This window comes from Piliocolobus tephrosceles, chromosome 3 (genome assembly GCF_002776525.5).
Source record: "Piliocolobus tephrosceles isolate RC106 chromosome 3, ASM277652v3, whole genome shotgun sequence".
NCBI classification, from domain to species: domain Eukaryota; kingdom Metazoa; phylum Chordata; class Mammalia; order Primates; family Cercopithecidae; genus Piliocolobus; species Piliocolobus tephrosceles.
Window position 1 is genome coordinate 143,140,849 of NC_045436.1, and position 23,861 is coordinate 143,164,709.

The 23,861-nt window shown below is 37.1% G+C and overlaps 1 protein-coding gene across 1 annotated transcript in view; it reads right to left on the reverse strand.

Moving 5' to 3' along the window:
- Positions 1 to 6,901: 6,901 nt before the first annotated feature.
- GRXCR1 (glutaredoxin and cysteine rich domain containing 1) overlaps positions 6,902 to 23,861 on the reverse strand; it is a 129,215-nt gene continuing 112,255 nt past the window's right edge. Inside the window, exons 3-4 of the mRNA XM_023224469.1 lie at positions 16,734 to 16,799; positions 6,902 to 7,195 (exon numbers count right to left, since the gene is read on the reverse strand). Coding sequence (XP_023080237.1) covers positions 7,016 to 7,195; positions 16,734 to 16,799 — 246 coding nt within the window. The 3' untranslated portion in view covers positions 6,902 to 7,015. The remainder of the gene's footprint in view (positions 7,196 to 16,733; positions 16,800 to 23,861) is intronic.

Consider the following 23,861-nt stretch of genomic DNA (forward strand, 5'->3'; position numbering starts at 1 on the left):
TGAAGTCTCCCATTATTATTGTATGGGAGTCTAAGTCTCTTTGTAAGTCTCTAAGGACTTGCTTTATGAATCTGGGTGCTCCTGTATTGGGTGCATATATATTTAAGATAGTTAGCTCTTCCTGTTGAATTGATCCCTTTACCATTATGTAATGGCCTTCTTTGTCTCTTTTGATCTTTGATGGTTTAAAGTCTGTTTTATCAGAGACTGGGATTGCAACCCCTGCTTTTTTTTGTTCCCCATTTGCTTGGTAGATCTTCCTGCATCCCTTTATTTTGAGCTTATGTATGTCTGTGCATGTGAGATGGGTCTCCTGAATACAGCAGACTGATGGGTCCTGACTCTTTATCCAGTTTGCCAGTCTGTGTCTTTTAATTGGACCATTTAGTCCATTTATATTTAAGGTTAATATTGTTATATATGAACTTGATCCTGCCATTATGATATTAACTGGTTATTTTGCTCGTTAGTTGATGCAGTTTCTTCCTAGCCTCGATGGTCTTTACATTTTGGCATGATTTTGCAATGGCTGGTACCGATTGTTCCTTTCCATGTTTAGTACTTCCTTCAGGTTCTCGTGTAAGGCAGGCCTGGTGGTGACAAAATCTCTAAGCATTTGCTTATCTGTAAAGGATTTTATTTCTCCTCCACTTATGAAACTTAGTTTTGCTGGATATGAAATTCTGGGTTGAAAATTCTTTTCTTTAAGAATGTTGAATATTGGCCCCCACTCTCTTCTGGCTTGTAGAGTTTCTGCTGAGAGATCTGCTGTTAGTCTGATGGGCTTCCCTTTGTGGGTAACCCGACCTTTCTCTCTGGCTATCCTTAAGATTTTTTCCTTCATTTCAACTTTTGTGAATCTGGCAATTATGTGTCTTGGAGCTGCTCTTCTCGAGGAGTATCTTTGTGGTGTTCTCTGTATTTCCTGAATTTGAATGTCAGCCTGCCCTACTTGGTTGGGGAAGTTCTCCTGGATCATATCCTGAAGAGTGTTTTCCAACTTGGTTCCATTTCCACCCTCACTTTCAGGCACCCCAATCAGATGTAGATTTGGTCTTTTTACATAATCCCATACTTCTTGCAGGCTTTGTTCATTTCTTTTTCTTCTTTTTTCTTTAGATTTCTCTTCTCATTTCATTTCATTCATTTGATCCTCAATCACTTATACTCTTTCTTCCAGTTGATCAAGTTGGTTACTGAAGCTTGTGCATTTGTCATGTATTTCTCATGTCATGGTTTTCATCTCTGTCAGTTCATTTATGGCCTTCTCTGCATTAATTATTTTAGCTATCAATTCTTCCACTCTTTTTTCAAAATTTTTAGTTTCTTTGTGCTGGGTATGTAATTCCTCCTTTAGCTCTGAGAAGTTTGATGGACTGAAGCCTTCTTCTCTCATCTCATCAAAGTCATTCTCCGTCCAGCTTTGATCCATTGCTGGCAATGAGCTGCATTCCTTTGCGGGGGATATGTGCTCTTATTTTTTGAATTTCCAGCTTTTCTGCCCTGCTTTTTCCCCATCTTTGTGGTTTTATCTGCCTCTAGTCTTTGATTATGGTGACGTACTGATGGGGTTTTGGTGTGGGTGTCCTTCCTGTTTGTTAGTTTTCCTTCTAACAGTCAGGACCCTCAGCTGTGGGTCTGTTGGAGATTGCTTGAGGTCCACTCCAGACCCTTTTTGCCTGGGTATCAGCAGCAGAGGCTACAGAAGATAGAATGTTGCTGAACAGCGAGTGTACCTGTCTGATTCTTGCTTCGGAAGCCTCCTCTCAGGGGTGTACTCCACTGTGTGAGGTGTGGGGTGTCAGACTCCCCCTAGTGTGGGATGTCTCCCAGTTAGGCTACTCAGGGGTCAGGGACCCACTTGAGCAGGCAGTGTGTCTGTTCTCAGATCTCAACCTCGGTGTTGGGAGATCCACTGCTCTCTTCAAAGCTGTCAGACAGAGTCATTTGCGTGCGCAGAGGTTTCTGCTGCTTTGTTGTTGTTGTTGTTGTTGTTATTGTTGTTGTTGATTAGCTGTGCCCTGTCCCCAGAGGTGGAGTCTACAGAGACAGGCAGGGGTCCTTGAGCTGCTGTGAGCTCCACCCAGTTGGATCTTCCCAGAGGCTTTGTTTACCTACTTAAGCCTCAGCAATGGCGGGCGCCCCTCCCCCAGCTTCGCTGCTGCCTTGCAGTTAGATTGCAGACTGCTGTGCTAGTAATGAGGGAGGCTCCCTGGGCGGGCATGGGACCCTCCTGGCCAGGTGTGGGATATAATCTCCTGGTGTGCCCTTTTGCTAAGACCCTTGGTACAGCACAGTATTGGGGTGGGAGTTACCTGATTTTCCAGGTGTTATGTGTCTCAGTTCCCCTGGCTAGGAAAAGGGATTCCCTTCCCCCTTGGCTTCCCAGGTGAGGCCATGCCTCCCCCTGCTTCAGCTCTGGCTGGTCGGGCTGCAGCAGCTGACCAGCACCAATTGTCCTGCACTCCCTAGTAAGATGAACCCAGTACCTCAGTTGAAAATGCAGAAATCACCTGTCTTCTGTGTCACTCGCGCTGGGAGCTGGAGATTGGAGCTGTTCCTATTCGGCCATCTTGCTCCACCTTTTTTTTTCTATTAGGGCATGGCTCCTGTTGTAGAATATGTCTACATTTGTTTTCCACATAGTGTTGCTCTTTTGAATTCTTCCTTGATTTGATATACAACAACACGAGCATTCCCTATTACATTTTCTCACTTTATGTGCCATGCCTCTATATTTTTAGGGGTACACAGAAACGCATTCTGCAGGGACTCACATTCAGACTACAAATTTGGCACAAACAATACTGGTGATGGTTCAACACCATTGCATGTCTTTTTATCCTACCATACACATAATTATTTTCAAACCAGTCAGTGACTTTGCAGGCATCTTCAAAGAAATTCAGCTTTAATGTATTAAACCTGTCTACAGCTTCATGAGATGGAAAGAATGCCAATGCAGACAAATTACGGATTTTTAAACTGAAGTTTTTGTTATTGCCATATGACATAGTCAATTCACTCAACAAAATTTTCCACTCAATGCATTGTGCTGAGTAGACAAAGCAAACTTTATTGGTAAGGCCAGGCTGGTCTCGAATTCCTGACCCCATGATCCTCCTACCTCAGCCTCCCAAAGTGCTGGTATTACAGGCATGAGCCATTGTACCTAGCCATATATTCTTATCTCTATTGAGTAAGTAACTGGGAGTAAACTGGTGTTTGGTGTATATTTACCTCATCAGAAACTGTCAGAGGTTTTCCCAAGTGGTCGTACCACTTAACATTTTCATTAGCAATGCAGGAGAGTTCTAGTTACTCCACCTCCACACCAACACTTAGTATGTTCAATCTTTTTAAACAAATTTTAGTCATTCCAAATATTATGCAGCAATATAACATTGCAGTTTTAATTTGCATTTCTCTAATGACTGATGATGTCATATTTTACTAAATGTTTTTGGCCAGCCATAGCCTCTTTTGCAGGCACTTGTGACCCATTTCTTGATTCGATTGTCTTTAGGTTGTCTTTTTATTTTTGATTTTTCAGAGTTCTTTACATATTCTACATACTTTGGTCCTTTGGTAGACATTTAGATTGTGAAAATTTTCTCCCTGTTATGGCTTCCTTTTTCATTTTCTTACATGTGTTTTGTGAGAACATTTTAATCTTGAAGTGCAATTTATGGTTAGGTGTTTTTGACTTACTTGCCCAAAATATCTTCACCTATCCCCAGATTGTAAAACTATTGTCTTGATTTAGCTTCAACATTTAGATCAGAGTTTCTAAGTTTTGGCACTACTGACATTTTGGATTAAATAATCCTTTTTTGAGGCAAAGGGTTATACTGTGTTTTGTAGAATTTTTATCAGTATCCCTAACCTCTATCTACTAGGTGGCAGGAGCAGTGGTGGTAGCAACGTAGTAGCAGTCACTGTCATAGTCATTTTTTCCACATGGAAATCTAGCTGTTCCAACACTATTTGTGAAAAGACTTTCCCTTCTCTGTTGCCTCAAATTGGCATCTTTCTTGAAAATCAGTTGATCTTAATGTGTGTCTATTTCTATATTTTCTAATCTATTTTATCGATCTATTTGTCTCTCATTATTTTACTCTACTTGTTCAAAAATATCTAGGTTATTTGCATTTTTATATAAATTTAGATCTATTCATCAAATTCTACTAAGAATCTGTTGAGGTTTTAATTGAGATTGCATTGCAACTCCTTTATAGACACCTTTAAAATGTGAAGTCTTCCATTACATAAACATTATATATTTCTCCATGTATTAGGGTCTTCTATAATTTCTCAGCAAAATCTGCATTTTAGTTTTTGGTGTTGAAATCTTGTACATCTTTGGAAAAATGTATTCCACGTATTTGATGTTTTCTGATAGTGCTTTATATTGGACATTCAATATCCAATTGGATATTAAATTGGAAATTTTATATTTAATTGTGTGTTTCTTATACATTGCATTTCAAATTTTATATAATGTGCTTGAATCCAATAATTTTGCTAATTTCAGTTTTTAGTTCAGTAGTTTATACGTTTTAGATTTTCTACATCCCAATCATGTTGTATACAAATAGTGAGCTTCATTTTTTCCAATTTTTATGACTTTTTTCTTTGCTTTATTTGTCTAGTGAGGACCTCTATCACAATATTGAATAGAAGTGATGAAAATGAATATTCATTCACTGTTTCTGATCTTAGGGAGAAGGCATCCAATATTTTACCATTATGTATGATATTAGCTCTAGCGTTTCATATTCAAGGAGTTCCTTTCTATACCCAATTTGCATGTTGAGTTTTGTTCTAGCATTTAGTCAAATACTAAAAGATACCATAAAACCATGGAGGTTTGGTTTCAAGAATTCTACAGGCAGCAGCTGATCTCTCTGCCCAACTTTCTGGCCTGTTGGATGTATCTTTCCTCTGCCTGTGTAGGTTAGGAATCAGCTCAGGATTTGGGTGAAATTAATGAGCAGATGTTGGGGCTCCCTTCTGTTTGATCCCCTCATTTCTTGGAATTTTCCCCTCACTTCCAGACACTCTGGCAGCTCCAGATTCCAACCTCTATCTTTTTCATCCAGTAAGACTACAATTTCTTTATAAGGCATATTTTATGAAAACTGGAATGTACCTGCAGAGGAAACGCTGGATAAATGTGAGGTTCGTTGTGTTTCCAATCTTTCAGTGAATGAATCCTCTCCTGTTTCGTTTTGTTTGGGGTTGTTTTCTAGTACCTTCAACAATTGTGTTTGTTTTTTATTATTTTGTTCAGTGTACATGCGTTATTAGCAGAAGGCTTATTCTGCTATAAACTGCTCCACTATTATGAAGCAATCACTCCTATATCGGATTTCTTACAGTTCTTCGAATACACACCTTTCCTCTGACCTCGGGTCACCACATATGCTATTTCTCTACCTGAAGCACTATCCCCTTGCTTGTTGACTAACTGGTTTCCAATTTCCCTCATGTATCAGTTAAAATATCAGTTGCTCAGCAGTCTTTCTAATCATTTTCTACCTCATGTTGATACTTTCCCATAACACATTGTACTCCTTTTGCAGTTTATTTATTTATTTATTTATTTATTTATTTATTTATTTATTTATTTTTTGAGACAGAGTCTCACTCTGTCACCCAGGCTGGAGTGCAGTGGTGCGATCTTGACTCACTGCAGTCTCTGCTTCCCAGGTTCAACTGATTCTCCTGCCTCAGCCTCCCGAGTAGCTGAGACTACAGGTGCTGCCATCAGACCCGACTAATTTTTTGTATTTTTAGTAGAGATGGGGTTTCACCATGTTAGCCAGGATGGTCTCGATCTCCTGACCTCATGATCCACCTGCATAGGCTTCCCAAAGTGCTGGATTATAGGCATGAGCCACCATGCCCCACCCTTTTTTAGTATTATAGGACTCATCTGCTCATATTTATTCGTTGAATACTCCTTACTTCTTAAAGTGTAAGCTCCATGAAAGCAGAAACCATCTCTTACAGTGGGCCTAGCTAATTAAAAAGTACTCTGTAAATATTTGTTGCTTTTCAGAAAACCAAGAAGCAAAATATTTCGATTACCTTATCACAAATACTGTGAAGGCAACTTCTAGAAATCATTGATAAGCAAATCCATTCGAGTACAGACATATGTATATAGGTAGTCATCAGTCAATAATTACAGCAAATTTTCTTTTTTGCACATTCATACCTAGAATGTGTTCAAACTGTAGAGTGCTCTGGTGTCCCGCTAAGAGGACGATAAAGAGCCACCTTTTTGAATGACTTTCAAGTGACAATGGTACAAAGTAATTCTATGTAACAAACCTTCATGTGTACCCCCAAATATTAAATAAATAAATAAATAAATAAATAAATAAATAAATAAATAATGTCCAGATAAGTCTTCTGGTAGCTTTTGTATCGACACAAAGAAATCCACCTGATAACATTATTGGTTTATCATTAAGATCATCAGCTTTGAGACTATTCTGCAGCTTAAAAAAAAACAAACAAAACTATTCTACAGCTTAAAAATATTACTGCCTAAGTATAAATGTGATCACATTTTTTCCACTCTCCAGAGCTTTCTTCTTCCTTGTAACATGCCTAGAAATATGTTATGCTTCTAGTACTTGCATTAATTCATCCTAGTCAATAGGGTGATATTGCAATAGGCACCATTATCTAGATTTTGCTCTTTTCTTTAGACGAGCAAATACATTTAGGGAATCAGACTTTGGATATCTTTGAGTGGTTTGGGGTACTCCGTTAATTCCAATTCGAAACCAGGGTCTAGCACAGGGTTTGGCACATAGTAGTTGTTAAATAAACATTTATTTAATACATCAATGAAAATGATTGCAGCAAAAATTCACCACAAAGACAATTATAATAAAGTTTATTGGTTAATCCATAAGCATAAGCATTTAAAAATATATATATAAACCAAAGTATTGCCTTTGATTAATAAAATGAGACTTTTCCTGGGTAGAAGCTCCAATTAACCAACACAGTTCTTACAACGCTGAAGACCGTTTTCATTGCAAGCCGTACACTTCAGGGCTTTGAAAGAGTCTGTGAAGCAATTTCGAAATACGGACATCTTGCTCCCATGGCAGATAGAGCATGGAAGAAACCCAAAGCCTCCACAAGAGGGACACTCATGTGGATGCTGCACTCTCTGTATAAGGTGGCAGGGGAACAAGAGAAAACAAAAGATGTGTTAGCATGAACAACTCAATCAGCCTCCTGGTCTTTCTGTACTGTGAGTGGTCATAAAACAATATTGGCATAATATGGCTATACACTTGAATTCACCTACTATTAATACACATTACACCCAGGGAAGTAATTAGTTGAAGTTCTCCTTCATTCCCCAACCAATGGCCATCTATACCACAGGTTTGGTTTGTAACGTGGGTAAATTTTAGGTTGAAGGGCACATAACTTCAAGAAATACATCATATGAAAACGTCTATTTACAAACCAAATAATTCAGAAGCTGTTTTTTTGTATTAAGGGAAAATACTTTAACTTTCCCATTAGTATCATTTAACAGTTTCATGTCTTTGTTTATAGAATAATATACTAATAACAAGTCTGAAAAAATCAGAAAGCTAAAAGCTGAAGTGTGCAGAAGCCACTATCAACTGAAGATTACTAATTATATTATAAATTTAGACTAATACTTCTTTTTTCAAAGCACTTTCAAATGCATTTTTGTATAGCATCTTCACCCACACTAATCAGTACACATACAGACCCCTTTTTCAGTAAAGATTTAATTTGAGCATCATTATCCTCATTTTATTTTTAAGAAAACAAGCACAGAAATCTTCAGGCATTTCTGTAAATCTATTTAGTTTCCCACAGTAGCTATCAACCTTTCTATCTCAAGCAAAGGTAAAGTATCTCTGATAATACAATGAAAATAACCAGATAGGGTGTTGAGAGTAATATCTTAAAAATCATTTATATGCATTTCTCTTTGCTTTTCTGAGCATATAACCTTTACTGGTGTCCTCTAGAGGCATCCATCAGTTTAGGGGAGATTAGGTGCCATTACAAAATGAATACAAAGAGAAAATAAGTAAATTGATACTAAGCTTCTGACTTGCAAAAAAGGAATTTGCAGCAGTTTTTGAAGCCCTGGCTTTGTGAAGGGAATAATTGCTACAATGAGCTCAGGAAATGTGGATACACACGTACACAGGCAAACACATACTCAGACAAACATGCTTTACATACACATACATATAGCTTTTCTCCAAAGATTTATAATTGCACATATTAAAACCTAAAAAATATTCAACTTAAAAGAAACCTGATAAACTGGGTTTAACCCAGGATTGCTCCAGCACATACAACTGTGAGAATTTTTAGAGTCAATAATATAATTATCTCATAATTAGCAACCTGTGGGATGTGCTTTGGTAATCAAACATTAGGATCTAATTGATATTTATAAAATATCAATCTACCATTGATATTTTAAGGCAATATAAATGGGCATTTTCTGTATATAGCAGGATTCACTTGCAATTATAGTTTGACTTGACTATTATATCAAGATGGCTAAACTCATATGATATCTCATTTCTAATGACACCGAATCACACGAATCACAGAAAGTTGTTGTTATCAATCTGAATAATATGAACAGTGAACTTCGTCAAGACTATAGAAATTTAAAGCTCTTCCAAAAAGATAGATTGACTATGCACAGCCATTTGGTCACTTTGTTGATGGATTTTTGTCATTTCTTTGTGTAAGAATTGACCTAAAAAAAAGGTGCACTGCACTTAAGTTTTGCATAATATTAAAATAGAAAAAAGAAAAACTCTGAGTGAAAACAAACTCAGTGATGGAAAAACAGTGTACTTTATAAGCTAAATATGGGAACATTTCTAAGTAACAGAGTTCTTATCAAATATTAGAAGGAATATAATGTAGATAAATCCTTGTCATTCACTATTGCTATGACAGGAGATTAAACTAAAAATATTTAATGACTTGTACAACAAGTGCACCAAATCAGAATAAATGCTGGGCTGGCCAAGGTCCTAGAGCAAGGACCTGCAGGACCCTGAGTCCAGCCCTTTACTCATTACTGCTAGATTGTAAATAGATCTGAGTTCCTAGTAAAATAGAGTTGTCAGATTTTGCAAACAAAAATACAAGAAGCTCAGTTAAATTTGAATTTCAGATAGAACACAAATATTTTTTGTTTAAGTATGTACTAAATATTGTATGAAATATACTTAAGCCAAAAAATTATTTATAATTTATCTGATATTTAAATGTAAGTGGGCATCCTGCATTTTATCTGGCAAAGTTTATAAGTTGGAGTTTATAGAGAAGAAAAGAGATATTAATGCATCTTGGGCAATGGCTATTTACCAACCAATATAAATTATTTCAATATCTTTTTTTTTTTTTTTTTTTTTTTTTTTTGAGACAGAATCTCGCTCTGTTGCCCAGGCTGGAGTGCAGTGGCACGACCTCGGCAGCTCACTGCAACCTCCTCCTCCTGGGTTCAATCGCTTCTACTGCTCCAGCCTCCCAAGTAGCTGTGATTACAGGTGCATGTCACCACACCTGACTCATTTTTGTATTTTTAGTAGAGACGAGGTTTCACCATGTTGGTCAGGCTGGTCACAAACTCCTGACTCAAGTGATCTGTCTGCCTTGGCCTCCCAAAATGCTGGGATTACAGGCATGAGCTATCACGCCTGGCCCAATTATTTCAGTATCTTAATGAGTACAAACATAGTTCAATATTTTCAGCAACCATGACCTCTGTACCAGTGCATATTAGGTGAATATGAATTCCTGCTATGACCCAAGACACTTGTGAATGACCAGATTCTTGAATGGCCGTATGGTTTTCTCATGAAATGTATTTGTGACTACAAGCAAAGAACAACAAAGCTGAAATGAAATGTTAGTGCTATGCAGCTTCCTGAGCTCATTTTCTATTTGTGGCACTTCAGACACCAGGCTCTGAGCACACAAAATTCAAAATAGTAACTCAACACAATTAAAAATTGTTTTATGTAATGGACCAACAACATGACTTACAAATATTACTTTCAAAGGCTAAAATATCAAATGTTAAGTTCACTAATACCAAGAGTCTACCGTTTCTTCATAATTTATTCCCTTGTCAGAACAAATAAATTGCCTAAAATAAACTTAATACATAAATACCAAAGCTACATTTTTATTTCTAAATATAATCACAAATACAACAAAGCCATTCTAAAATAGCGTCCTCAGAGTCCGTGCAATTCTGTGATGAGACCTCTCTTGTATTCAAAGGATTGTTGAGAGGATTCAATGAACTAATTCATGGGAAGTGAATAGAACATTGCCTGGCACATAGTAGGCACACAATACAGTTAGTCATTACTGGCCATTATTTTATTAATAAATTCCATTTGAAATGATTTTTATTAACTGCTACCTCAAGCTAAACTGCTTGTGGTCACATGACACAACCATTTTCTACACTTCTCAGAGTCGTTCAATTTAAACACTTGTTCCATACTTCCCTTTCTGGTTTAAAGTTTTGCCACTGTAAGAAGAGGAGAGTAAATGTGTTTCAATTCATGTGCTATTACTGTTGTCTTGGAGAATAGTACTGGAAAGCACTATTACATCTCACGTGGAGTCTTTGCCCCCTTCTCATACCAGCCTGAGGTGATAGACACTACCATTTTACAAATGAGGAAACACAGCCTCTAAGCTGGTTTTTAAAAACTAATTATCAAGTTATAACTAGAAAGTTGAATAATGAAGAGATCTCTCTCTATGAGCAAAATCCATGGTCTTCCCTCTATGATAGTAGTTTTCAATGTTTATTTGCATCCATTTTTCCCCAAATAATCTAAACATGAGATCCCCAAATGTAAAGCAGTTGAAAGCATAAATGCTACGACAAAAACTAAAGTGGTAGTGAGATGGGGTGGGTCTCAAGGCAACCCACTAAAGCTCCCCAGTGCCCCCTCGGCACCCAGGAATCTCATTCTTGCTGCATTATCCAGCACAATTTACACCATTTGTTATTCTAATAAGAATAAATAATGTAGTCATGCCTAGCCACGTCTTTCAAAGCGCACTTTTGTTATACTGGAAGTCTGGTCCTAATTTAGAAGGTTCTGTACAAAGAAAACCCAGTTGGGTTATATTAGAGGCTCTTATATTAGTGTTGCTCTGAAGTCTAACCCTTCTGTAGACAGTTTTGCCTACAGATCAAGATGGAAAAAGAGCTAGGAATTTCCCGAAGAACGTGGAAAAAGTTTCAAGTTGGAGGAAGAAAGAATAACCCAAGTTAATGAAACAGACTTCCACTTCACTTATAGCATTGCTAATTACTAATAGTAACATTACTAACTAGTAACAAAACAGGCTTCACTACTATTAGTAAAAAAAAAAAAAAAAAAAAAAAACTGATTTCCACTTTCAATGAAGAGACTGACTGTGGAAAGTTTGACCTGCAATTAAGAATCCAGGCAGACCTGGTTGAGAATAGCACACAGAGTACTGAATCTACTGACTGTCTCCTCTCCTCTGAATAGTGGTTTGGGTTGAGATAAGTCACTTTGGGGTGGAATTCAAGAAAAAAAGAATGATAATTCACCCTCCACTTTACTTCTTTCTGTTCACTTATTCCTGTGAGTGAGTTTTAAAAAACAGATACTCAGTGAGTGAGACCTTCTACTTATTCATTTCATTCCACAAATATATATTGAGTATTCACTAGCCAGGCATTATGTAAGGCAATAGGAATATAGCCATGAACCAGACACTTCTCTGTTGTCCTAAGCCTCACCCTTGAGTCTGGGATAGGTCTGCTCCATATTGCAGTCATCTCAACTAAAGCACACAAAATGTCTTTTGTCTCTAACAAAGGACAAAAACGACAAACGACAAAGATAATGGCAAGTTTATGAATGAATGTGAAATGGACTTCCTTTGTAGCAAAGGAAATTTGAAACTCAAATTTCAAGAATGTAAGTTTACCCCCAGTTATGCAATATAAAAACAGGATGCTAAGATCAAGAGTCTTCATGTCTTCTTCAAGATCAGGAAATGAAGTTCTTGTTATTTTTAACCTCAGATCATCAAATCCTATTCCAATAGAACTTGAAAGTCCCTTAAGTATCTGACCAAAGAGGAAGCAACTTATTTGAGCCTCTGTGACAATACACCTCATCATCCAGATTGTCTATGAAGCAGTATTACCCATAAAATAAATTGTCAGAGAGTACACGCTTGGCATTATAATCATCTCTGGATGATTCATCTTGGTCTATGTATTTTGTTTTAAACTAGATTCAAAAATTTAATTCAGCAAATGCTTAAATGCCTACAAACACCCCTCTGCCTGACCAAGCTGCTAAAAAAATAAATAGAATCTTTTCTGATCATCAGTGTTTCCGGCATCCTTAATTTGCAGAGTTGAGAAAGAAGTCACTGAACAAAATGCAGACACAGGGGAAATTTGTAGCTCATAATTCATAATGTATAAGCCTGGATATAGGAGCCTGATTCTTAAACCAGATGGGATGGACTGCCATAAACCTACTTAAATAGATGTTTTGATTTCAGAGAGAGGCAGATGACATGGCCTGATTCCCCAGGTGAGCAGGTAGGTGGTATCTGTGGCTGTAGCCTCAGAATAGGCTGTTGCCACCCCCTTTCCCCTAGGAAGGACCATCACGCAGAGCTATACTTCTCCAGGGAGCCTCAGGAGGGCCTCTGACACCTCCAATGCCTTGCACAGATAGCCTGTGCCATTTTTGACATCCTAAGTGTGTATTTGGGAATCTTTGCTCAGTTCTTCAAGAACAAATAAGCAGTTGCCAGTCCTCAGGGGAGAATCAGATTAAGTAATTGTTATCAGCTTTACCAAAAAAAAAAAAAAAAAAAGGACAGAAAATGGACACTATGTTGGCAATCTCAGTACAAATGGCAACAAAACTATTTACGCATATGTTCAAAAAAATAACAAGGCAAAGCTTACTTAGAGCTTCCCTGCCATCTGAGATCTTTAATTCAGTATCTGCCAGAACCACTGGTATGATAATACATCTCAGCACTCCCCTGGCTCTCCCTGCATGGACACCAGCAAAATTAGCTATCCATCTTGGTTATTGTTTTTTGAGGACTCCTTAGACATCTCATTCCTTCTCATTTTTAGCCTATTTATTAACATAAATAAATATCATTTACCAAAAAACAGTGGTTTCATTCATCCTTTCAGCCACACATTCTTTTATATAAAATAATAATTTTCTCTTTCTTTTCATCTCTTAAATGCATTGCCTCCTCCAAAAAAAGCTTTGGATGAAAGAGAAGTCATTTATTTATTCCCTCAGTAAATATTTATGTGTCCCTGGGATATGCCATTCCCTGTTCTAGGCACTAGAGGTAAATAATAAAAATAAATGAACGTCTGTGTTCACATGGAGTTCACATCTTAGTGGAAGGATTACCTGCGAACTGTCAATTCAGGAACACAGTCCCCATTGGCACAACCAGCTCTACTGAGACCAGATCTCCATACCAACTATCATATGTGTTACTAGCTTCTGCTGCCTTTGGCCAGCTCCTCACGTTTGAGGCCACTAATAATCTTCATCAACAAATCAGATCCACTCAGCTTCCACAGCAATTTTCAGTTGGGTGGGATGTATGATAAGTTTCTTGGTGCAGAAAAAAATTGAAATTATTTTCTGACTCCATTTCTGATTGTCCAACCACAGCTGCTAAGCGTCTCTCTTCAGCATCACTTGAAATAACTGCTAGAAACTGGAACCTGAATTATGAAGACCAAGAGTGGTCATAGACTACCATGTAGTGACCAAAGTAACAGCAAACTAGATCTTGCCAGGATCTGTCTAGTGTCAGAGCCCTGTGTCAAAATCCAGACTACTCCCTGAACCTAACACCTTTAGTAGCTTACCTCTTAGGAAACTACTAACCCAGGTTTTGTGTCTTGCCACAATATAGTCAGATTTCCTAGATACCTACAGGCCACTTAATTTGAGAGTCATGGAAGCATAGGTTCATAGTTAATTAACATTATGGGTTTGGAATCAGACTGATTAGAATCATAAATCAAATATGACTACCTAAACACTCTTGAGCAAGTGATTTTTGTCTTTCTGTACCTCCATTCCCTTGCCAGTAAAATGGGGATAATAAGAGAACTCATTAAGCAGAGTTGTGAGCTTTCAATGATTTAATATGTATAAAGTGCCAGGAATATATCTTGCTACATAGTAAGGACTGAAATGTTTCCTTCATCATGAATATTTAACTCCTACTCTACTGTCAAAAGCCAACCAGAAAAATGGGATAGGTTTGGATCTGCATTTTGTATCCCTTATCCTCTTTGCATGGCTTTCCCAGTGCTTCTTTTCACCTGGTCTCTTTACTTCCTCTTAAACTCCAGCTACCTCTCAGGCAGAGTTCTGGGTGCTCTTGATTGGCTACAAATTCTCCACCAGTTTTACTATATGGCGAAAGCAGCCGAACATAGTGATGGCATCGCAGAGTTCCTATAACATTAGAAAGTCAATGTCATACCATTATTTTGAACATTAAAATTAGCTTAAAATATTTGTGCCCTATTTATGTCATGTGTAGAATGGAGACAGACTTAATGAAGAGAAAAACATCTTCTTTTCCAAAGTTTTCGAGCTGATGGAGAGAGAGAGAGAGATTATCTAACATGGTACTGTTGATCAAGTTGTAGAATTGAATAATTATAGACTCAATGGAATAAAAGTCCAGAATAACTAAATCAGTTATCAACCCGTACAAAGAAAAGCAATGAAAGATATTCATCCTGTAAAATCCTAAAAGATGCTCTTAAGCCATAGAATTAAAATAGTACAATATTTATGCAACAAGAATTAAATAGATCAATGATACTGCATAATACCATTTAAATAAGTTTAAAATGTACGCAGAGAATAATACATATAAACCAAATTGTTTAAGTAGAAAGATATATAATAATGTAAGTGAATGACTTCACAGGTTTGGAGTAGTTTATAAGAACAGAAAGAAATAAATAGATCCATTCATACAGCTTTTTTAGCTAAGAAGAGTTTTAAGAGGAGCAAGTACACACCCTAATTTAATAGATAAAGAAATCAAGATACTGACAGGTGAAAGGTTATGTCCAAAGGCTTACAGCCAGAAGCAGAGCTGAGGAAGGAGCTAAAAATCCTCTGATTTCCAAATCATAATACTTCAGAAATTATAAATTATGGAAAAAAAGGAAATTTAAAACATTTTACAAAAACAAGTTTACTCTCTGTATATATCGCATGGCTTTTGAATTTAGAATCAGACCATAGTAAGTTATCTTGTTAAAGCCTAAGCATTCTCCTCCTTTATAAGCACTATATTTCTGGCCATCATCCTCACTGAACCACAATGTCTAAACATACTCTATTGTTTGTATTATGACACAAACTGATAAAAAATGATTTTGAGTTATTGCTATAGGTCTGCAGTACATTGAGAGGACGTCGTTGTCTCACTTAGCAAAGTACCTATAAACAGTAGATACTCAATAAATGTTTGTTGAATGAATGAATCCACTGTTTTCCTTCTGGGAAAGGTCACAATATGAATAAAACATGAATCCTTCAATCAAGGAGCATATAGTTCATTTGGGACGTGAGTCAAATACCCAAAGAAAGGTAATACAAAAAAGACTTTTATAAGCCCCCTAAAAAGAGGGTTATAGGAATTCAAAGGCGGGGGAGATCAGAAATGACTATTGGAAGAACTGATACTGAAGATGGGCCTTGAAAATGCTGGAGGGAAATTAGGAATTGGAACAGTATCATTCTAGGCAGACAGAAAAGCTTACACAAAGGGATAGTAGTAAGGAAGCACAAGAAGCCACATAGCCCTTTCTTTTATCTACAGTGGAAGGAATGGTAGAGAATCAGAAATTAGGTTACCAAAGACTAGAGCAATAATAACCAGTAGTGACATGTGGATACTGGATAACTATATGACCTATTTCTTCTGGCAAAGTCCTGTTTCACATTTGCTGTCCCAGAACAATTACTAATGCATACTTTTCACTCTCAAAGTGTCCCAATCAGGACAATAAAGTATATAATCTTCTTACAAATAGGGAGGAAGAGTCTGATAAAATAATTTAGCAATGAGGTAATAAGGGCTTTCCGGTTGCATTTTAATTTTATAAGTATTTGAATAAGTATTTCTCTGATGCTACATGTATAAGCACAGGAATACAAATTAAAACATGCTTTTTGGAGAAATAGCTTTTTATTTAATCTTTGTAAATGATGTAGGAAGATCTTCTATATGTAGGAAGATCCATGGGAAAAATAAAGTTGTTTCAATGAAAAATTTTAATGTGCTTCAAGGCTATTTCCTGATTTGAAACACCTCATCAATGCCTGTGTTACAGAGAGTTGGGCTTAAATAAAGCTGACCATAACACTCACCTAATAGTAGGAGATTATTAGAAGTTAACATTAAAGTCACTCTAGATGCAACAAACCTAATAACAGAAGATATCAAATTAAAACTACCACATGTATCCTATTGCATATCTGTAAGAACATGGGGAGAGAGAATTCAATTAGGAAAACTCAATTATAATCAGAATGTGTTTAACATTTTGATTACTAAAAATAAGTTGCTGAAAGCACATTTACCTCAATTTTGGTTAGGAGGTCTTGCAATTCTCCTGATTCATTCATTGACAAAATTTTCTCAGCACCCTATTAACAAGAGAGAGTAGGGGGAAAAATCCATTTTTGTTAGTATTTGAGAAAATAAAGTTCTAGCCAGGAAAGCTTAACCCACAAAATACTGAACACAATTCTTCCCTTTGGAGCTGAGTAAATGTGCAACTAGGATGCCAAGGAGGAGAAGACATTTTTCCTTACTGCCTCATACTCTTGAATCTAGTAAGTCTTACCTCAGGTAAGGGGAAGGCTGCCTACAGGAGCCAAGCTCCAGGAAACTCACAGCTGTCAGGTTTAAGTCCAAATACAGAAAAGGCCAGCATACTCTTCAGGGTTGTTTAGGGAGCCTGGAGCCAGTCTACTCTCTGGGAAAGGAATCCTTGGAGCAAATTCCCACCCTCAGTTATCTCTACCCTACTCCAAGCAGTACTAAACATGGCCCTCCTTAACAGCCATGCATGTAAAGATAACAGTAGCTGACAATAACAACAACAACAATAATGATAATAACTACCAACACAACTTAAGCAGGTATTTTGAGTTTGGGACAAATATCATCTCCTTTGCTGTAGCAGATTCTATTATTTGCAGAAGTTGAGCCTCAGTGAGATTGAATAACAATTTTAAGGCCACCCAGAGAAGACACAGAGCAAATGTAAACACAGGTAGGGCATGAACTCCAGAGCTGATGCTTTTAACTTCTAAAACATTACTATGAAAGGGAGAAAGGGTACAATGTGTGTTTCTTCAAACTACTCAATTTTTCTCTCCTATCCAGCTGCTTCTTACATCCACTCTACTTCCCAACATAAAACCATAGAGAAGGAAGAAGGAAAAACTGGAGTAATTATTTTTAATCAAAGACGGAGACCATGTCTGCCTTGTTGACACTGTGTCCTAGGCGCTCAGCACAGTTGCTGGCTCAGAATAGGCATTGGATCAATTTTTGATTAATGAACAAGACAAGGAGAAATATAATCACACACTAAACATTTTTTATTCCTACTTGTGCTAAGCAGGGCGCCAAGCAGGACTCATTTAAAAAATAAAAACGTTCTAGTTCTTAGGGAGGTTACTATACACATCTATGTAAAAGTATTTGTTTTGTAAATGTGCAAAAAACTAACCCACAGTGTAGAATGAAAAATCAGTGCCAAATGAATGATGAATAAAAAAGATAAGCCAGGAAATCACAACAGGAGGAAAACTGTGCTTTTTGAGGGTAGAGAAGGCTTTCTGAGATTGGTGGCATTTGATCTGGACCTCAAAGCCTGGATGAGGTTTCTAAAATAGGTTGAACAAACCTATAGTGATGTATAGGAGTATTTAGTTCTTGGTTTCATTTTATTTCAGTCTATCTTGTATAATTTATGTCATCACAATCACCATAAAAATGTCAAATTGATACATTCAAAAGCAGTGTGAACAAACATACAGGGCTACAGAGAATATATATTGCTCTGTCAGGCAAGTTATATCGCTTTATTTGTTGCTGGTTGGGCCACGAATAGAGATGTGAAACCTCTAAAGTAAGAACAAAGGTAATGCAAGCACCATGACAACACATTAAAGTCTAAATGTAGTAATAACTGGTAATATTTTACTTTTGCTATATTCTATTTCTTTTAAGAGATAGCTAAGTTAAAATGGGAAAGAACTCTGGGGAATTTGATACATGAACTAAAGCAGTAAAGAGAATAAATACATGCCTCATTTTTCTCAAACGAAAGTCCAGAAAAGCTGCCCACATCTCCCACCTGGCTCTTCTCTTATGGAAGCATTGTGTCTTAGTCAGTTGTTTAGAGTACAGCGCATATGCCAAGAAAGGACCTGTCTCAATATTCTTAAATACATGAAATTTGCTCTGTCTCAGCCAAATAACTCTTGCAGCATTACTACCACAGGAGGAGATTCCACATTGCAGGAGAAATGCAGGCTTTGCGTATGTTAAGCAAAGTACTTAAAGGCATAATGGTCACTGATTTTCAGGACACCTGGGTGTCTAGTATGCGGGTGGTGTAATGAGTGCTTAAGGTTGGAAAAAAGCTGCTCCATAACAGAGGACAGGCAGCTGAATACCTACTTCCCTCATCCAACCACTGCTACTCAACACAGCCTCCACAACCCTACCTGCCCTGCCCTCAGGTCTTTCCCTTGGAACCAGCCCTTTGGTCCCTGTGCCACATGCTGAGCATTGACAGTAGTCAAAGCCTCCTGTTCTCTACTGGGTCCCATGTCTCTGCCCTCCACATGATCCTGTCATTACCAAGCCTAAAAGCAGGATTCTACAGGGGACAGGGAAATCAGATGATCGCCTTCTCTGATCGTAAGTGCAGTAGCAGCAATAGCAAAATAGAGATTTTAGCCTGCTTGGCACATGTCAAGGAAACATTACAGATCACTCCCATACACAGGTTTGGAGCATTTATCAGGGTAAATCTCAATCTGCCCTGCTTTTCCTGTATTTGCATATTCTAAAGGTCTCATTGTCACCCTTTTTCTTATCAAAGACATTCTAATTATTAATTGATCTATAAAGAAACTTCTGTGTCCACAAAAGAGAGTGCATTTCCTTACGCATTGATATTCTTAGGAAATTATCTTTTTCTGGTTGGTATTTGGCTAAGAATGTCAGACATGTTTGTTTTTATATACACTCCACCACTCAATTCTATGCTAGTGGAAATTATTTACTCTATTACTCAGCATAGTTTATCAAGACCTCCAGGACACCTATGGAAATATTTCTTCCATATTTTCAATTGGTTCAGAATCTATTTTTTCTTAAAATTAATATAATCCTGAAAATAATGATAATAGTAATGTGTTAAGTGCTTTACAAACATGAACACTTCTAAACATTGGCACAAAGTAAGCATTTTTTAAATAAAGGAACTATCTCAATTTTTTAAATAAAGAAACTAAAGTCTAAAGAGAATAAAGAACATGCCCGGAGTCTTTCAGTTAATCAGTACAAGGCTTGGGTTGATCTTGAATTCAGGTTGAGCTGACTCCAAAACCTACCCTCTTTCCATTGCACCCTGCAAGCTGCCTGCTCACTGATATAGCACAACTGTATTAGTGAAAAATGGTACAGAGAACTCCCAGTCTAGGGAATATGAGAGTCTGTGGTTCGAACTCACTGTTGATCAGGTACTCAGAAGCACAAGTGAATTGAAGGCTTTCACTGCAGTGACTCCACGTCCAGAATGAACGTGCCAGAGAAGCTATGAAATGTCCAAGTTCTGTTTTTGTAAATCTCAGCATTGCATCTTAATCAGTTATTTAGAATAATTGCATATGCCAGGAAAGAACCTATCTCATTACCCTTTAATACATGAAAAATCTCTACCTCTCTCAAATACTTTACAACATAAAATTCAGAGCAGTGAGCTGTAACATGTGAACAAGACACTTTGTTTTACATTGTTGTAACAAACTTCACAGATGAAGATAAGATAATCTATTTAATTTTTCCTTATCTATGAATCACCAAGGAAGAAACACATACCTTCAAAGAATAAGAAAAAGGTAGGAAAAGAAATCAGGCCTCTGCCAACTAAGATTGCCAAAAAAAACCACTTACCATACGACCTATGAATGTGTAAAAGTGTGCTACCATACTCATTCATGTATTTATCCATTCATTCAACACTATTATGAGTCTCCATTAGGGATTAGGCACTGTGCTGTGTTAGAGCTATATATTAAGCAAAAAAGCCACACATGCATGCACACACACACACACACACACACAAACACACAACTGCTTCCCGTTACTGAGGAAATGTACTTTTGGGGGAGACAGACTTTACACAAAAGATTACACAAAAAAATGTAAACTTATTTATAACTGTTGAAAATAGTACAAAAGGGGCATGCTACAAGATGCTAAGGACACAAAGAGTAAGGCAAATTTAACAAAATTGAGGCTAAGGAAGGCTCTCTCCACAAAGCAATCATTAAGTTTTTATCTTTAGGAAGAATAGTAGTTGACCGAGCACACAGACAGAATGAGGGAGGGTAATTAATAGGGACAATAATGCTACCAATATTATTATATGTACGTGTCCTTTTGTAGTCACCATCTCCCTTCATTCAAGATCAGAGGAAAAGCTATGTTCAATAAAACATCCTAGCAGAGTCTCTGCGTAGCATTGTGGGTTGATACCCTGGAGGTTCCACATAGGTGAGACACCATGCCACTGCATAGGCAATCTATTTTACACAATAAGCTAAAGAAAACAATAAAGTGATATACACCAGCTTATATTTAGCATACTCTGTTAGGTCTCAGGGAAGAGTAGCTAAGTCACGAGTTTCTAAACACTATTATCAAAAAGAAAACAATCGAACATTTAAGTAATTTTTCTCAAAAGTTTTTAAAGCCACACAGATCTTAGTTATCTCTATACGGATATCCAGGCTCTGGAATTCCACATGGGACATCAACTTTTGAAACTATTAACTTAAACATTTCTGAGGAGCCAAGAAGGACTAAAAATAAAGTTCACATTAACCAAAACCAAATACAAATTTTAATGTGTATATATACATATATTTATATGTGAATGCACATATATACATATATAATACATAGTTTTATTTTATTTTAATTTATATTTAGTCATAAACCACCTCATCTTATTAAGAAAGTAGCTTGCAATAAAAGAGCTATACCATAGTATAATAAAATAGAAATTTAATGGGAATTTATAGGAAATATTCTAAATAAATCTCAAAATAGTAGCTAAGGGTGAGCCTTAAATTTGATTCTGAGTTAGCTTTTTAGATGAAACAGTTTTCTAAGCACAGTGGTCTAAACAATATCTTGCATAAGACTTTGGATGGACTGGTTGATATAATAAATAGTATTCTTGCTTTTTTGATAACTGTAAAAATATTGTTTTCAAATAAATGCTATTACAGAAATGGCTCCTACATCCAACCAGTACCAGTTTTTATTCCTTCTTCTAACTTAAATCAGGCTCCTTTTCTCTCTCACTTAACTGCCTCCCTGTCATTTATTTATCTTCTGTAAAGATAAATAAATATTATTGTTTACCTCATACTACTTGTTAGATTATCTTCTAGTGATTACGGTAAAACCCAAACTCTTTCTAGCATGGCCTACAAATGTCTTCACTATCTGATTGCACCAATATTCCTAGCCCTGTCTTTTGATATAATAAGCTTCTCATACCCTGGATTTCTCTCCTTCTCCTGGATACCCTAGGTCCTTGCATGAGATTTTATGCCTTTACACATGCTCCATTTTTTTGCCTGATATTTCTTCTATCTTTCTGCCACCACCTCTTGGGAAACTCCTATGCATCCTTTCAAACCCAATTGAAATGTCACCTTCTCAATAAAGCTTTCTTGATTGAGAAATGACAAAATTAATCATTTCCTTCTTTGTGCTCTCAGATCACATTTTGCTCCACTGCACAGCTAGTCCAGTGGTGATTTCAGGGGTTATGACTTCTTCAGGCACACAGCATTTTGTGTAGTGCACCACAGAAAATCAATCAGTAAGTATTTGCTGTATTAATTTATTCAACATTTTTGGAGTAATCACAGCATTCAATTCCAAATGGGTGTTTCTTTTAGTGATTGATGATTTCTAATAGAAAAACAAGCTAAGGCACATATCAAAACGCACCTTTGTAAAGCGGTAGGGACCAAGCTGATGTGATGTGACAGTAAAAGGCCAAATACATAGAGTGAGAAGGTTGAATACTATATAAATGACTTCTATCACTTCTCTCAGCGGGGCATTTGATGGCAACTGAAGAGCAAACCACTGGAGGTTGCACTCTCAGATGAGGACCAGGAGCATAAGACTCTTTAGTACTGGCTGATAAAGAATCCTTCTGCTATGTAATTAGGAGAGCAGATGGCAGGGCTGGCATTGAAGGAGTTCGACCCACACCTAGCATGATGCCTGCCAAAAGATGTGCTCAGTAAATGTTTGTTGCTGTGACTACCATGCCCATCGAAAATGGGAGGTTACATCAACTCTGCTTGGAGATAGGCCACCTGAGCCCCGCTAAAAAAGAATTTACTTCGGAAATCAGCTCTGGATCTTTTCCAGTGCATGAACAGACCCCATTGAGTCCCTGGAGTTCTATGCCAAACACTTAGGCCTGGAAAATGTTCAAGGCAGGTGTAACAATATCCCACCAGTGTCTTTAAAAATGCAGTAAAGGCTCCTGTGGATAATCTCATCCTAAAGAGCATGGTTTTTCTGTATCCCTGGCAGGAAAAATTAACTGCAAAATTAACTAAACTAGTTGACTTGTTTTTTGCAATTATGTAATACAGACCTTTGGGTGTCAGAAAATGCCTGCCAAAGACTGTGATTTTAGTTTTATATAATTAGTGCTGAGGCACTTTTTTCAGCAGAATTGTAAAGCACCATTTCCCATAGAGGCCAATCCTGATTTTTTAAAATAAAGCCATATTATCAAACTAGATGATCGCAAGGATGTATTATTTGCTTCTCTATGGCAGAAAGCCATCTTTCCCATTCCTTCAGAATTAATATCAAATTATATAAAAGTAATATCAAGTCACTAGGCTAGAAAACAGGTAGTGCTGGGAGTTGGGCTAGATAAAACCAGAAGACTGTTCTATTTAAAAGATTAAGATTGTTGTCTGCTGTGACCCCAGATTCCCTTTGCATAAACCGATTTTCATTTTTATTTGTTACTTTTTGTTTGTAATTTAACTTGTATTTTTGATTCAGGGGTACATGTGCAGGTTTGTTACCTGGGTATAATGCATGATGCTGGAGTTTGGGGTATAACTGATCATACCACCCAGGTAGAGAGCATGACATCCAATAGTTTTTCAACCCTTGTTCCCCTCCATCCCTCCCCGCTCTAATAGGCCCCAGTGTCTATTGTTGCCATCTTTATGTCCATGAGTACTCAAAGTTTAGCTCCCCCTTATAAATGAGAACATGCAGTATTTGATTTTCTGTTCCTGCATTAATTCACTTAGGATAATGGCCTCCAGCAGCATCTATGTTGCTAACAAGGGACATGATTTTCTTCTTCTTTAGAGCTGAGTTATGGTTTTTCTTGGCTGCTG